The sequence below is a fragment of the Salmo salar genome, chromosome ssa11 (genome assembly GCF_905237065.1).
Source record: "Salmo salar chromosome ssa11, Ssal_v3.1, whole genome shotgun sequence".
Taxonomy (NCBI): Eukaryota; Metazoa; Chordata; class Actinopteri; order Salmoniformes; family Salmonidae; genus Salmo; species Salmo salar.
The window spans coordinates 22,588,763-22,606,130 of record NC_059452.1 but is presented as its reverse complement, the minus strand read 5'-3'; the positions used below and the strand labels follow the sequence as shown (position 1 = coordinate 22,606,130).

The following is a 17,368-nucleotide window of genomic DNA, read 5'->3' as shown; positions in this document are numbered from 1 at the left end:
AAATGCCAGGATGATAGGCTTGGAGCGATGGAGATCTCCTTTCATAATGTCACAGTCCTCCCTCCATCCTTTCCTCAGGTCTTCCATAGCCATATGATCTGTCATACAAAGAGCCTGGAGACCATGCTCAATATCCTCCTCCATCCTATTTCAGCCTGCAATACCACATCCAGCCAGCAGAGAGCACATGCAGATCCTTCAATGAATGTTGTGTTGAGTCACTGCTGAGTCCTTGGTGATGTTCAGACGTATACAGGATCAGTACAGGGCCATGAAGCGTTACAGATGTATCCCTTAATCCCAGTGGCACACTGTTAGTTAGTGCTGTGGTTTCTGTGGGGATATTTGTTTGTGTGTGTGTGTGTGTGTGTGTGTGTGTGTGTGTGTGTGTGTGTGTGTGTGTGTGTGTGTGTGTGTGTGTGTGTGTGTGTGTGTGTGTGTGTGTGTGTGTGTGTGTGTGTCAGTCAGTGGTTATGTGTTTATGTCAGTGTGTGTGTGTGTGTTTATGTCAGTGTGTGTGTATGTGTCAGTGGTTATGTGTTTATGTCAGTGTGTGTGTATGTGTCAGTGGTTATGTGTTTATGTCAGTGTGTGTGTATGTGTCAGTGGTTATGTGTTTATGTCAGTGTGTGTGCAGGGTCATGGGCGTGCTTTGAGACAGGCGGTCAAATGGTCAGCTTGTTTTTCGTCTGACAGCAGGACCATGCAGGAAGTGGCCAATCGATAGCACTTACCCTCTTGCTGTCGGACTTCCCTGAAAGCTTTATATGGGACACAGCACATTAACAACCAACCAGTTGTGTGTGTGTGTGTGTGTGTGTGTGTGTGTGTGTGAGAGAGAGAGAGAGAGAGAGAGAGAGAGAGAGAGAGAGAGAGAGAGAGAGAGACAGAGACAGAGAGAGAGAGACAGAGAGAGAGAGAGAGACAGAGAGAGAGAGAGAGAGACAGAGAGAGAGAGAGAGAGAGACAGAGAGAGAGAGAGAGAGAGACAGAGACAGAGACAGAGAGAGAGAGAATTAAGGACAAAACATTATCTTACGTGATTCATTTATTCTCAAACTCATCTGAGATCACAGGATGGATGGACTGGTAGGATCTCTCTCTCTCTCTTCCCCTCCTTCTCGTCCTCAGATGAGATTTGCCACCAATGCTCCTTATAGGACACATCACTGCACTCTATACTCCTCTGTAAACTGGTCATCTCTGTATACCCGTCGCAAGACCCACTGGTTGATGCTTATTTATAAAACCCTCTTAGGCCTCACTCCCCCCTATCTGAGATACCTACTGCAGCCCTTATCCTCCACGTACAACACCCGTTCTGCCTGTCACATTATATTAAAGGTCCCCAAAGCACACACATCCCTGGGTCGCTCGTCTTTTTTGTTCGCTGCAGCTAGCAACTGGAACGAGCTGCAACAAACACTCAAACTGGACAGTTTTATCTCAATCTCTTCATTCAAAGACTCAATCAGGGACACTCTTACTGACAGTTGTGGCTGCTTTGCATGATATGTTGTTTACCCTTTGTGCTGTTGTTTGTGCCCAATAATGTTTGTACCATGTTTTGTGCTGCTACCATGTTGTGTTGCTACCATGTTGTTGTCATGTTGTGTTGCTACCATTCTGTGTTGTCATGTGTTGCTGCCTTGCTATGTTGTTGTCTTAGGTCTCTCTTTATGTAGTGTTGTGTCTCTCTTGTCATGATGTGTGTTTTGTCCTATATTTATATTTTATTTTGGTAGGCCGTCATTGTAAATATGAATTTGTTCTTAACTGACTTGCCTAGTTAAATAAAGGTTAAATAAAATGTAAAACATCCTCCTCCTCTCATTCTGTCCTTCATCTTCCACCAGTGTGTGATTAAATGGCTGTAGTGTGTGGTGATGACCAGCCTGCTCTAGATATGGCCTCAGATCAGTCCTAGTGGACAATGTGTCTGTGTCTGGCCCCTGCCTCTCTGCCCTAGGCTGACCCAGGAAGTGTGACTGGGCCCTGAGCATCCCTACGGCGTAGCAGGGGGAGGCAGGGAGAAGGTTGTTTGTGCGTGCGTGTGTTTGTGGGTGTCTGTGTGTTAGAGAGTGTTTGGGTCTAATGTGAGCCCTGGGCTAGGACATGGCTGCTGCAGAGTTTACCCAGGCAGAAAAAGGAAGACATCAGAGAGAGAGAGAAGGAGAGAATGGTGTAATGGAGAGAGAGGGTGCAGAGAAGGAATGTTGGAGAGAGAAAGAGACGGAAGATAGAGGAGCAGAGAGTAGTTCCTTGCACCAGCTCTGTCTCAGTGGGAGTGAGACGTCAGCCTCTGTCAGTCCGCTCCACCAGCCAGCCTGCAGGAGAAACAGATCTCTCTCTCTGTGAGTTTTCTGCCTAAACTGAGAGACTCCCAGAGAAAAAAAACACCAACTAGCGACAACACCAGCAGTATTTTCTACAAACAAAACACAAAGGCAGTGAGGCAACTAAAGAAAACCCCAAAGTCTAAATTCTCCAAGGACACAAACGTTTTATTATCACTCTTAGAGTTAGACAGGATGGGTTGATTCACTTCAAGTGCTCTAAAACAGGGCATGGAAAGAGGTCCTGGCAAGATTGTTGGAGCTGCATTTCCCCTAGTGTTTTGCGGTGAATAGGAAACCACTCAAGGCTGAGCTCCTCAAAGCCCTTGGAAATGTCAGTATCATTAGAGAGAATGTCAGTAGAGCTTCAGAGATCCACCAGATAGATCTGGTCTCTGAGGAGAGGGACATGTGATGGAGCACTCATGACCTGTGGGCAAATACAGCTTCATCTGCCCTTCCTCAATATGGAGACACAGAAGGGGTTTATCCTCAGCTAGCACACGGAAAGAGCTGAGTAAGTGTTAACACGTCCTATTGTGTCTCCCTCACGTGTTGGCTTCATTACACTCTTGTAACATATTCATTGCATAGTGTTTATGTCATGTATATAAAGGCTTTATGATGCTGTCCTTACCACTCTTACTCCATTGTGACCTGTACAATAGATGATATTCCACTTTTTACAGGTTAAGGTATATTTAAAAAAGGGAAATGTTTCCTATCATAAATTGATAGTCACCAGAGAATTTATATTGATCTCTCTGCACCCCCACTCACGGAGATATTGACTTGTTCAACTGTTTATCCTGTCTGGCAGCATTTATAGATGATCACGTACACAGGCAAATGCGTGCGCAAGCATGCACACACAGACACACCCCTTCCTTCCTTCTGTGCCTGCTGTGTCTGAGCCGCTCCCTCTGTGCAGGTCTTATTGAATCTATAAGGTGTTACATCTCAGATATCGCTTGGCGGTATTGACGTGTGTCTCTGTGATGAAAGAGCCTGTCTCTAAAGGGTCGTAGGTGGAGGGTCAGGGCAGTGTGTGTGTTACCCACAGGAAGTGATAATGAGACCGTGGGGTTGTGCGAGGGGTGGTCTGTCACAGCCCCTCAGTTCATTAAGCCGTCTGAACAGATGTCTCGCCTGTCAGCTCCTTGAAGTGGTGGTGACAGTGTCTCAGACCTATACACACACATACATACACACACACGCACACATACACACACACACACTGTCTCCCTCCTCCTTTCCTGCCATGCAAAGCCCCTGTGGACTGTGTTTATCATTTCAGTGTTAGAATCAGCACTCGGCTGCTAATGTCTTGTGATCCTATGAGGCCACGCTCCTGTTGCTGTGATTGGCTGACTGGCCTACTCTGTGTCCGGCCTTGGCACTAATTAGCTTCATCTCCTGCTCCAATTAGAGGAAATGACTTCTAACTCCAAAACAAGCCTCACTTAGCAGACATAACAACAGGAGAATATACTGCACCGCTCTCAGCCTCACGCCCTCGTTTTAGAACAGGGAAGCACAGTTGTATGTCACTGTAGACACTTTGGTTAGGTAACACTTTTTTCTAATGTGCTATGTACAGTACCTGGTATTTACTTAGAATGATGTGTAAGTGAGTATTTTAAAGTAGTTGTACCAGGTATAGAATGGTGGCGGGGACAGAACTGTAAAATAACATGTTCCCATCAGCATCTTGTCTGATCTCCCTGCTTCCTGTCAGTCCCAGTAGTGTAATTGACCTCCCTGCTTCCCGTCAGTCCCAGTAGTGTAATTGACCTCCCTGCTTCCCGTCAGTCCCAGTAGTGTAATTGACCTCCCTGCTTCCCGTCAGTCCCAGTAGTGTAATTGACCTTCCTGCTTCCCGTCAGTCCCAGTAGTGTAATTGACCTCCCTGCTTCCCGTCAGTCCCAGTAGTGTAATTGATCTCCCTGCCTCCCGTCAGTCCCAGTAGTGTAATTGATCTCCCTGCTTCCCGTCAGTCCCAGTAGTGTAATTGACCTCCCTGCTTCCCGTCAGTCCCAGTAGTGTAATTGATCTCCCTGCTTCCCGTCAGTCCCAGTAGTGTAATTGATCTCCGTCTTCCCGTCAGTCCCAGCAGTGTAATTGATCTCCCTGCTTCCCGTCAGTCCCAGTAGTGTAATTGATCTCCGTCTTCCCGTCAGTCCCAGTAGTGTAATTGACCTCCCTGCTTCCTGTCAGTCCCAGTAGTGTAATTGTTCTCCCTGCTTCCCGTCAGTCCCAGTAGTGTAATTGACCTCCCTGCTTCCCGTCAGTCCCAGTAGTGTAATTGACCTCCCTGCTTCCTGTCAGTCCCAGCAGTGTAATTGACCTCCCTGCTTCCGTCAGTCCCAGTAGTGTAATTGACCTCCCTGCTCCCTGTCAGTCCCAGTAGTGTAATTGACCTCCCTGCCTCCCGTCAGTCCCAGTAGTGTAATTGACCTCCCTGCTTCCTGTCAGTCCCAGTAGTGTAATTGATCTCCCTGTCTTCCCGTCAGTCCCAGTAGTGTAATTGACCTCCCTGCTTCCCGTCAGTCCCAGTAGTGTAATTGATCTCCCTGCTTCCTGTCAGTCCCAGTAGTGTAATTGATCTCCCTGCTTCCCGTCAGTCCCAGTAGTGTAATTGATCTCCCTGCTTCCCGTCAGTCCCAGTAGTGTAATTGATCTCCCTGCTTCCCGTCAGTCCCAGTAGTGTAATTGACCTCCCTGCTTCCCGTCAGTCCCAGTAGTGTAATTGACCTCCCTGCTTCCCATCAGTCCCAGTAGTGTAATTGATCTCCCTGTTTCCTGTCAGTCCCAGTAGTGTAATTGATCTCCCTGCTTCCTGTCAGTCCCAGTAGTGTAATTGATCTCCCTGCTTCCTGTCAGTCCCAGTAGTGTAATTGATCTCCGTCTTCCTGTCAGTCCCAGTAGTGTAATTGATCTCCCTGCTTCCTGTCAGTCCCAGTAGTGTAATTGATCTCCCTGCTTCCCGTCAGTCCCAGTAGTGTAATTGACCTCCCTGCTTCCCGTCAGTCCCAGTAGTGTAATTGATCTCCGTCTTCCCGTCAGTCCCAGTAGTGTAATTGACCTCCCTGCTTCCCGTCAGTCCCAGTAGTGTAATTGATCTCCGTCTTCCCGTCAGTCCCAGTAGTGTAATTGATCTCCCTGCTTCCTGTCAGTCCCAGTAGTGTAATTGATCTCCCTGCTTCCCGTCAGTCCCAGTAGTGTAATTGACCTCCCTGCTTCCCGTCAGTCCCAGTAGTGTAATTGATCTCCGTCTTCCCGTCAGTCCCAGTAGTGTAATTGACCTCTCTGCTTCCCGTCAGTCCCAGTAGTGTAATTGACCTCCCTGCTTCCCATCAGTCCCAGTAGTGTAATTGATCTCCCTGTTTCCTGTCAGTCCCAGTAGTGTAATTGACCTCCCTGCTTCCCGTCAGTCCCAGTAGTGTAATTGATCTCCCTGCTTCCCGTCAGTCCCAGTAGTGTAATTGATCTCCGTCTTCCCGTCAGTCCCAGTAGTGTAATTGACCTCCCTGCTTCCCGTCAGTCCCAGTAGTGTAATTGACCTCCCTGCTTCCCATCAGTCCCAGTAGTGTAATTGATCTCCCTGTTTCCTGTCAGTCCCAGTAGTGTAATTGATCTCCCTGCTTCCTGTCAGTCCCAGTAGTGTAATTGACCTCCCTGCTTCCCGTCAGTCCCAGTAGTGTAATTGATCTCCCTGCTTCCTGTCAGTCCCAGTAGTGTAATTGATCTCCGTCTTCCTGTCAGTCCCAGTAGTGTAATTGATCTCCCTGCTTCCCGTCAGTCCCAGTAGTGTAATTGATCTCCCTGTTTCCCGTCAGTCCCAGTAGTGTAATTGATCTCCCTGCTTCCCGTCAGTCCCAGTAGTGTAATTGATCTCCCTGCTTCCCGTCAGTCCCAGTAGTGTAATTGATCTCCCTGCTTCCCGTCAGTCCCAGTAGTGTAATTGATCTCCCTGCTTCCCGTCAGTCCCAGTAGTGTAATTGATCTCCCTGCTTCCCGTCAGTCCCAGTAGTGTAATTGATCTCCCTGCTTCCCGTCAGTCCCAGTAGTGTAATTGATCTCCCTGCTTCCCGTCAGTCCCAGTAGTGTAATTGATCTCCCTGCTTCCCGTCAGTCCCAGTAGTGTAATTGATCTCCGTCTTCCCGTCAGTCCCAGTAGTGTAATTGATCTCCCTGTTTCCTGTCAGTCCCAGTAGTGTAATTGATCTCCGTCTTCCCGTCAGTCCCAGTAGTGTAATTGATCTCCCTGCTTCCTGTCAGTCCCAGTAGTGTAATTGATCTCCCTGTTTCCTGTCAGTCCCAGTAGTGTAATTGATCTCCCTGCTTCCCGTCAGTCCCAGTAGTGTAATTGATCTCCCTGCTTCCCGTCAGTCCCAGTAGTGTAATTGATCTCCCTGCTTCCCGTCAGTCCCAGTAGTGTAATTGATCTCCCTGCTTCCCGTCAGTCCCAGTAGTGTAATTGATCTCCCTGCTTCCCGTCAGTCCCAGTAGTGTAATTGATCTCCCTGCTTCCCGTCAGTCCCAGTAGTGTAATTGATCTCCCTGCTTCCCGTCAGTCCCAGTAGTGTAATTGATCTCCCTGCTTCCCGTCAGTCCCAGTAGTGTAATTGATCTCCGTCTTCCCGTCAGTCCCAGTAGTGTAATTGATCTCCCTGTTTCCTGTCAGTCCCAGTAGTGTAATTGATCTCCGTCTTCCCGTCAGTCCCAGTAGTGTAATTGATCTCCCTGCTTCCCGTCAGTCCCAGTAGTGTAATTGATCTCCCTGCTTCCCGTCGGTCCCAGTAGTGTAATTGATCTCCCTGCTTCCTGTCAGTCCCAGTAGTGTAATTGATCTCCCTGCTTCCTGTCAGTCCCAGTAGTGTAATTGATCTCCCTGCTTCCTGTCAGTCCCAGTAGTGTAATTGATCTCCCTGCTTCCTGTCAGTCCCAGTAGTGTAATTGATCTCCCTGCTTCCTGTCAGTCCCAGTAGTGTAATTGATCTCCGTCTTCCCGTCAGTCCCAGTAGTGTAATTGATCTCCCTGCTTCCTGTCAGTCCCAGTAGTGTAATTGAGCTCCCTGCTTCCCGTCAGTCCCAGTAGTGTAATTGATCTCCCTGCTTCCTGTCAGTCCCAGTAGTGTAATTGATCTCCCTGTTTCCTGTCAGTCCCAGTAGTGTAATTGATCTCCCTGCTTCCCGTCAGTCCCAGTAGTGTAATTGATCTCCCTGCTTCCTGTCAGTCCCAGTAGTGTAATTGATCTCCCTGTTTCCTGTCAGTCCCAGTAGTGTAATTGATCTCCCTGCTTCCCGTCAGTCCCAGTAGTGTAATTGATCTCCCTGCTTCCCGTCAGTCCCAGTAGTGTAATTGATCTCCCTGCTTCCCGTCAGTCCCAGTAGTGTAATTGATCTCCCTGTTTCCTGTCAGTCCCAGTAGTGTAATTGATCTCCCTGCTTCCCATCAGTCCCAGTAGTGGAGAGAATGTAGCAGTAACTCACTAACTACATGATCATACAGAACACCAACCCAGACATACTGGAAGGGCTTGCGGTCTTACCTTGTGCTTGAAGGCAAATCTGCTCTGTGGTGTTTCTCAACCATCTGTTCTAGAGGATGGAAGCAGTAATAAGAGATCTATACTACAGGCCTGGGGTCAGTGACCTGAGAAAACAGTACACACACCCTGACCATGTTCTCTCTCTCTCTCTCTCTCTCTCTCTGTTCTGAAGTTCTGAGAGAGAGGAAACAAGAGAGGGAAGGAGAGAGGGAATGAGAGAGGGAACGAGAGGAAAAGTGGTAAATGAGCTCTTTAAACAGACTTTCAGACTCAGGAGAGAGAGAATACTCAGGGGTTAGGACTCAGTCTGGCTGTGTGTGTGTCTGTATGGGAGAAGATGATCCCTAGACTCAGACATGACTATTTACCTGATAGTATTTCAACACACACACTTTGCCCAGTGAGACAGGAGTGTAGGCGCTCCAAGCATTGTGTGGAGGCTGGCATAGACAGTGGAGACAATAGAACAGAAGCAAATAACATGTTATTACAGTATATTGCTTGATTCTGTAGGCATGGGGTCTCTCTCTCTCTCTCTCTCTCTCTCTCTCTCTCTCTCTCTCTCTCTCTCTCTCTCTCTCTCTCTCTCTCTCTCTCTATTCTCTCTCTCTCTCGCTCTTCCCCCCCGCCCCCACTGTTTAGGAGGGTGATAGACTACTGTTACTGTGAATAAAGAAACAGATTAGGGGTGAGGTCTGTTTAAATGAGTTTAAACTGCTGTTTAAGTTGAGGCTGCTGCACAGGCTTGAAGAGGGGGCAGGTGGGTAGCGGTTAGGAGTGGAAAGGAGATAGAGGTGGGGGGGCAGGTGGGTAGCGGTTAGGAGTGGAAAGGAGATAGAGGTGGGGGGGGCAGGTGAGTAGCGGTGAGGAGTGGAAAGGAGATAGAGGTGGGGGGACAGGTGGGTAGCGGTGAGGAGTGGAAAGGAAATACAGGTGGGGGGGCAGGTGGGTAGCGGTTAGGAGTGGAAAGGAGATAGAGGTGGGGGGGGCAGGTGGGTAGCGGTTAGGAGTGGAAAGGAGATAGAGGTGGGAGGGGCAGGTGGGTAGCGGTGAGGAGTGGAAAGGAGATAGAGGTGGGAGGGGCAGGTGGGTAGCGGTTAGGAGTGGAAAGGAGATAGAGGTGGGGGGGCAGGTGGGTAGCGGTTAGGAGTGGAAAGGAGATAGAGGTGGGAGGGGCAGGTGGGTAGCGGTGAGGAGTGGAAAGGAGATAGAGGTGGGAGGGGCAGGTGGGTAGCGGTTAGGAGTGGAAAGGAGATACAGGTGGGGGGGGGCAGGTGGGTAGCGGTGAGGAGTGGAAAGGAGATAGAGGTGGGGGGGCAGGGGTGAGGCGGTTTAAAAGGGAACTTCCTAGCAAACAATTAGCTAAGAGCAGCAGGTGCTTTTAGTTTGGGCACACAGCCAAGTGTAACGTCTGCTTCCAGCTCACACACTCAAACACATAGATCCCCTGAACACAGCTCACTTTCCAGCTCACACTCTCAAACACATAGATCCCCTGAACACAGCTCACTTTCCAGCTCACACTCTCAAACACATAGATCCCCTGAACACAGCTCACTTTCCAGCTCACACTCTCAAAGACATAGATCCCCTGAACACAGCTCACTTTCCAGATCCCAATCACCTGAATTCTGATCACCTGTTCACACACCTGTATATCATTATCACACTATTTAGTTCAGTTCTTTGTACCCCATCATTGTGAGGTATTGTTTGTTTTGTGACACATTTCTATTGGGAGCGCTGGTTTTCCCATATTGTAATCCTCCCGTGTATGATAGTTTTTGCCTGCCTCACTAATGACACCTTTTGCCTATTCCCTGCCTGTACTATAGCCTATCGGATTTCCTGTTATCAACCTATTGCTTGTTCTCCCGGATGATGTTACTAGCCTTTTCCCTGCCTGTACTGTTGCCTTTTGGACCCCCTGTGTATGACCTTCTGCCTGCCCCTGGACCCAGCTACCTGCCTCCTCCTGTGGTCCTTTACAAATAAACACCTGCTTCACCCTGCGCTTGAAACCAGCTCTGTCTTCCATCGTGTTCATTACACCAATATGTGTTTTTTTTTGTCTGTGTAACTTTGTGTTTATTTGTGAGTGTGTGCATTCCTGCACTGCATCATAAACACTGGGAAAGCTACTGTGGGTTTGTGCAAAAAAATCTTATTCCTCAAGAGAAGTCCTTACCACACACACGACTACAGTACCTCCCTGGCTCCTCAAGAGAAGTCCTTACCACACACACGACTACAGTACCTCCCTGGCTCCGCAAGAGAAGTCCTTAGTGGAGTAACTTACGTATTCCTCAGAATGTTTATGTGAGAAGTGTGTGTTTAAGAGAGCCTCGTCAGCCTGCTCCATCTCCCTGTCTGTCTCCCTGCTCCATCTCCCTGTCTGTCTCCCTGCTCCATCTCCCTGTCTGTCTCCCTGTCTGTCTCCCTGCTCCATCTCCCTGTCTGTCTCCCTATCTCATCTCCCTGTCTGTCTCCCTGCTCCATCTCCCTGTCTGTCTCCCTGTCTCCCTGCTCCATCTCCCTGTCTGTCTCCCTGCTCCATCTCCCTGTCTGTCTCCCGGTCTCATCTCCCTGTCTGTCTCCCTGTCTCCCTGCTCCATCTCCCTGTCTGCCTCCCTGTCTGTCTCCCTGTCTGTCTCCCTGCTCCATCTCCCTGTCTGTCTCCCTGCTCCATCTCCCTGTCTGTTTCCCTGCTCCATCTCCCTGTCTGTCTGCCTGCTCCATCTCCCTGTCTGTCTCCCTGCTCCATCTCCCTGTCTGTCTCCCGGTCTCTCTTTCTCTCAATCTGTCTGTCTGTCTCCATGTCTCTCTGTCTCTCTCTCTGTCTTGTCTCTCTGCTCCATCTCCCTGTCTGTCTCCCTGTCTCTTCGTTCCATCTCCGTTCCGTCTGTCTGTCTGTCTGTCTGTCTGTCTGTCTGTCTGTCTGTCTGTCTGTCTGTCTGTCTGTCTGTCTGTCTGTCTGTCTGTCTGCTCCATCTCCCTGTCTCTCTGCTCCATTTCCCTGTCTCTCTGTCTGTCTCCCTGTCTCTCTGCTCCATCTCCCTGTCTGTCTCTCTGTCTGTATCTCTGTCTGTATCTCTGTCTCCCTTTCTCTCCCTCTCTCTGTCTCCAGCTGAGAGCTATGTTTATTTCATAAGGCCCTGTGACCAGCGCTGTGTTTTTGTCAGGAGACGTGTGTCGCCATCCCTCCCTGTCTCTTCCACTTGTCAATGGAAGGAGCCATCACACCCTCTTTTAAGTCCTCTACCCACCTTTCCTCTCCTCCTCTTCTCCTCCTCCTCCTCTGACAGCTTCCCTCTGTTCTTCCCTCTTCTTTTCATGGTCAGCCCTTCCGCTCTTGCTTGAATGCTCATCCCTCGCTCTGTTTCGGAAAAGGACAGGAGCAGTGTGAAGCGCATCTAAAGAGACCTGAGCTGTCTCTTTCTCCCTCTCTCTCTCCTTCTGTCTTTGTCTCTGTCAAGGCTCTGTCACTTCAGTAAGGGACGTATCTTTAATACCTACTGCTGGATAGCCCCGATTTGGCTTTTTATAGCCGTTTATATCAAAGCTGTGACAGCTGCTAAAAATGGTCCCCCGGAAGACAAGGCACCTTAGTTGTTAATGGCACTATATTATAGACACACACACACACACACACACACACACACACACACACACACACACACACACACACACACACACACACACACACACACATACACATACACATACACACACATACACACACACACACACACACACACACACACACACACATATACACGCATACACATACACACACAAACACTAGGAGACAAGGCACTTGAGTAGTTAATGGCACTACCCAAACACTGTAGCAGGATGGCTTTGAAGTTGATGTCTTTGAGTTGCTGAGCTGTCTGAAAGTGGGACAAACTTAGTTAAAACTGTCTGTAACGTTTGGTGACTGTGACGTAGATATGCCATGTGCTGTGGAAACCTCTTCCTCTTGTATATTTAGATATAAGCTGTATTCAGACATGCCAGGTACATTATGTTGATGCCAGAAGTGATGAAAGTGAATCATTTGCAGGTTTTTCTATTAAATGGATGATTGGATCATCTTTGTCTCTTCCAGACATCCAGTGTGATTGAGGGCGTGGCCAGAGTCAGCAAGGAGGCGGATTCTGCCGTACATGCATCAGCAGTGAGCGAATCACAATCAACGGAACCTGGGGTTGGCCACACACCCTCTACCCCCCACCCTGGAGCCAGAGAGAGGAGACCGCCCACCTTCCAGTAAGTACCTTGACTTCTGACCCCTGACCTCCAACCCCTGCTCCTGGCCTCTGTCCCCACCAAAACGTTCTATTGTGTGTGGGTTAGAATGAATTATCTCTGACTCCTAGGTATTTTGTGCTGCACAAATTCTTCCATTCTCTTTTATTTTCTCTCTTCCATTTTTTCTTCCACCCCTGACCTACCTTTCTCTTCCTCTCTCTACTCTCTCCTCCTCATCTCTCTGCTCTCTCCTCATCTCTCTACTCTCTTCTCCTCCTCTCTCTACTCTCTCCTCCTCATCTCTCTGCTCTCTCCTGATCTCTCTACTCTCTTCTCCTCCTCTCTCTACTCTCTCCTCCTTATCTCTCTGCTCTCTCCTCATCTCTCTACCCTCTCCTCCTCATCTCTCTGCTCTCTCCTCATCTCTCTACTCTCTCCTCCTCATCTCTCTACTCTCTCCTCCTCTTCTCTCTACTCTCTCCTCCTCATCTCTCTACTCTCTCCTCATCTCTCTACTCTCTCCTCATCTCTCTACTCTCTCCTCCTCATCTCTCTACTCTCTCCTCCTCTCTCCTCCTCATCTCTCTACTCTCTCCTCCTCATCTCTCTACTCTCTCCTCCTCATCTCTCTACTCTCTCCTCATCTCTCTACTCTCTTCTCCTCCTCTCTCTACTCTCTCCTCATCTCTCTACTCTCTCCTCCTCCTCTCTCTACTCTCTCCTCATCTCTCTACTCTCTCCTCATCTCTCTACTCTCTCCTCCTCCTCTCTCTACTCTCTCCTCCTCATCTCTCTACCCTCTCCTCCTCATCTCTCTACTCTTTCCTCCTCCTCTCTCTACTCTCTCCTCCTCCTCTCTCTACTCTCTCCTCCTCCTCTCTCTACTCTCTCCTCCTCATCTCTCTACTCTCTCCTCCTCCTCTCTCTACTCTCTCCTCCTCTCTACTCTCTCCTCCTCCTCTCTCTACCCTCTCCTCCTCATCTCTCTACTCTGTCCTCCTCCTCTCTCTACTCTCTCCTCCTCATCTCTCTACCCTCTCCTCCTCATCTCTCTACTCTCTCCTCCTCCTCTCTCTACTCTCTCCTCCTCCTCTCTCTACTCTCTCCTCCTCTCTCTACTCTCTCCTCCTCCTCTCTCTACTCTCTCCTCCTCCTCCTCTCTCTACTCTCTCCTCCTCTCTCTACTCTCTCCTCCTCATCTCTCTACACTCTCCTCCTCTCTCTACTCTGTCCTCCTCTCTCTACTCTCTCCTCCTCCTCTCTCTACTCTCTCCTCCTCTCTCTACTCTCTCCTCCTCATCTCTCTACACTCTCCTCCTCTCTCTACACTCTCCTCCTCTCTCTACTCTCTCCTCCTCTCTCTACTCTCTCCTCCTCCTCTCTCTACTCTCTCCTCTCTCTGTTTTCCTTCTGTGTCTTTCTTTACATTTGTCACTCTTACCTGATACACGTTGTCTGGTTCATCCATTGTTTCTCCTGTTGTGTGGTATTTTAATACTGTTATCTGCCCTACTGTGAAGCTATGAGTGGATGGCTTTCCTGGCAATGTCTCACTCCCAACATCAGGATAGGATTGTTATCAAAGCCTCGTGGGATGTGGTGTGTACTTCCTCATAGCTGCTTTCTATTCATGAAAATGATTTCAGCAGAAGTTCCTTTCACAGTCTGGATGTTTCAGTTCTGTGGGTTTTAAAGTAAGAGGGAGTTTCTGCCAGTGTATGTTCTGACGTTCATGCCTCTGCTAAGTTTGACTGAACCTAGTGAAGCAGTATTTATTTATTGTATTTATTTATTTAACCTTTATTTAACTAATATCTATACAGTATCTATTCCAACTATTGACTTTTTTTCACAACTGCCACCAGTTTGACTCCAAAAAATGGACAACAAATACATATTGACATAGTCAAATAAATACAAGTGTGTCAGACCATATAAAGACTATTTCATGCTGAAACCCTCATATTAAACACCAATATTCACTGAGTTGATGGTTTATATTTAGGATCATGTTTTACAGCTTTGTCATATATATATATATATATATATATATATATATATATAATATATGTATCTTTTTAAATAATAATTATTTGATTTGATTATGTCATATATTTGACATGTGATTAGGCCAAAGAGAGGGACAGAGATAATTACAGACACCTGTGATAATGTGAAGTACCCAAAAGAGCCACTAGATGTCTTGTGATAGGTTACATAAAATCCTTGAAAGTTACCAACATTCTGGTAGTTTCCTGGTAAACGTAGAAAGTTTCCAGTAATAGCCCTCCCTCTGGGACCCTATCTATAGCAACTATGTATTCTGTCCCTATCCGCTGTCAGGGTCAGGTTAAAATGTGTGTGTGTGTGTGTGTGTGTGTGTGTGTGTGTGTGTGTGTGTGTGTGTGTGTGTGTGTGTGTGTGTGTGTGTGTGTGTGTGTGTGTGTGTGTGTGTGTGTGCGTGCGTGTGTGTGTGTGTGTGATCATCAGTGTGTGTGGGGGAGGGCTCTGTTTCAGCCCCATGTCTTACACCCTGACTCTGCTGTAAACCAAAGCAGGTTGGCCCTAAGCTCCTCTGACAGAAAGTGTCCCTTTAACTCAGTAGGTTCTTATCTACACTTCCTGTTTCCTGTGTGATATTAGACTGCTGACCCTGATGTGTTGTAACACAAGAACCGTGTGTGTGTGTGTGTGTGTGTGTGTGTGTGTGTGTGTGTGTGTGTGTGTGTGTGTGTGTGTGTGTGTGTGTGTGTGTGTGTGTGTGTGTGTGAGAGAGAGAGAAAGAGAGAGAGAGAGAGACATGCCTGTCCCCTAAAGTGTCCTGCATTGGCTCGGTGCCATGTATGTGTGTGTAACAGACTTTTGGCTAAGCCCCGGTGAAAGATTGTTTACTTTGAGGTGTGGGAGGGCTCATCTCGGAGGAGAGATGGAGAGAGGGATGAGTTAAACGACAGGAGGGGCCTCATCGCTAAACACACACAGCAAGAGGAGAGAGGGATGAATGGAGGCTTGAGGGAGAAAGTAGAGTCACAATTCAATGGCTCAGACATGAGAGGTATGTGGCAGGGTCTACAGTCAATCACAGACTACAAAAGAAAAACCAGCCCCATCGCAGACCACGATGTCTTGCTCCCAGACAAACTAAACAACTTCTTTGCTCGCTTTGAGGACAATACAGTGCCACTGACACGGCCCGCTACCAAAACCTGTGGGCTCTCCTTCACTGCAGCCAACGTGGGTAAGACATTTAAACGTATTAACCCTCGCAAGGCTGCAGGCCCAGACGGCATCCCCGGCCGCGTCCTCAGAGCATGCACAGACCAGCTGGCTGGTGTGTTTACGGACATATTCAATCAATCCTTATCCCAGTCTGCTGTTCCCACATGCTTCAAGAGGGCCACCATTGTCCCTGTTCCCAAGAAAGCTAAGGTAGCTGAACTAAATGACTACTGCCCCGTAGCACTCACTTCTGTCATCATGAAGTGCTTTGAGAGACTAGTCAAGGACCATATCACCTCCGCCCTACCTGACACCCTAGACCCACTCCAATTTGCTTACTGCCCCAATAGGTCCACAGACGATGCAATCGCAATCACGCTGCACACTGCCCTAACCCATCTGGACAAGAGGAATACCTATGTAAGAATGCTGTTCATCGACTACAGCTTAGCATTACCATAGTACCATAGTACCCATAGTACCCATATCACCATAGTACCCTCCAAACTCGTCATTAAGCTCGAGACCCTGGGTCTTGACCCCGCCCTGTGCCTGGACTTCCTGACGAGCCGCCCCCAGGTGGTGAGGGTAGGTAACAACATCTCCACCCCGCTGATCCTCAACACTGGGGCCCCACAAGGGTGCGTTCTCAGCCCTCTCCTGTACTCCCTGTTCACCCATGACTGCGTGGCCATGTACGCCTCCAACTCAATCATCAAGTTTGCAGACGACACTACAGTGGTAGATTTGATTACCAACAATAACGAGACGGCCTACAGGGAGGAGATGAGGGCCCTCGGAGTGTGGTGTCAGGAAAATAACCTCGCACTCAATGTCAACAAAACAAGGAGATGATCGTGGACTTCAGGAAACAGCAGAGGGAGCAGCCCCCTATCCACATCAACGGGACAGTAGTGGAGAAGGTGGAAAGTTTTAACCTGTTGGGGCTAGGGGGCAGTATTTTCACGGCTGGATAAAAAAACGTACCCGATTTAATCTGGTTACTAATCCTACCCAGTAACTAGAATATGCATATACTTATTATATATGGATAGAAAACACCCTAAAGTTTCTAAAACTGTTTGAATGGTGTCTGTGAGTATAACAGAACTCATTTGGCAGGCAAAACCCTGAGACAGATTCTGACAGGAAGTGGATATCTGATGTGTTGTATTACCTTTAAACCTATGCCATTGAAAAACACAGGGGCTGAGGAATATTTTGGCACTTCCTATTGCTTCCACTAGATGTCACCAGCCTTTACAAAGTGTTTTGAGTCTTTTACTGTGAGATCTGACCGAACAAGAGCCATGGAACGGTGATGGCCGATTAGACTCTCGCGCGAGTTCATGTTGGGTACCCTCGTTCCAATACGTTATAAAAGAGAATGCATTCGTCCACCTTGAATATTATTCATGTTCTGGTTAAAAAAGGCCCTAATGATTTATGCTATACAACGTTTGACATGTTTGAACGAACGTAAATATATTTTTTCCCCTCGTTCATGAAGTGAAGTCCGGCGGGCTTAGATCATGTGCTAACAAGACGGAGATTTTTGGACATAAATGATGAGCTTTTTTTGAACAAAACTACATTCGTTATGGACCTGTGATACCTGGAAGTGACATCTGATGAAGAGAATCAAAGGTAATGGATTATTTACATAGTATTTTCGATTTTAGATCTCCCCAACATGGCGGCTAGTCTGTATCGCAACGCGTATTTTTCTGGGCGCAGTGCTCAGATTATTGCAAAGTGTGATTTCCCAGTAAGGTTATTTTTAAATCTGGCAAGTTGATTGCGTTCAAGAGATGTAAATCTATAATTCTTTAAATGACAATATAATATTTTACCAATGTTTTCTAATTTTAATTATTTAATTTGTGGTGCTGACTTGACTGCCGGTTATTGGAGGGAAACGATTTCCTCAACATCAATGCCATAGTAAAACGCTGTTTTTGGATATAAATATGAACTTGATAGAACTAAAAATGCATGCATTGT

At 47.8% G+C, this 17,368-nt stretch overlaps 1 protein-coding gene across 1 annotated transcript in view; it reads left to right on the top strand.

Annotated features, from left to right (window-relative positions):
• LOC123725140 (uncharacterized) overlaps positions 1 to 12,339 on the top strand; it is a 118,417-nt gene extending 106,078 nt beyond the window's left edge. The window contains exon 2 of the mRNA XM_045689187.1: positions 12,003 to 12,339. Within this exon, the coding sequence (XP_045545143.1) occupies positions 12,003 to 12,167 (165 nt within the window). The 3' untranslated portion in view covers positions 12,168 to 12,339. The remainder of the gene's footprint in view (positions 1 to 12,002) is intronic.
• The last annotated feature ends 5,029 nt before the right edge of the window (positions 12,340 to 17,368 follow it).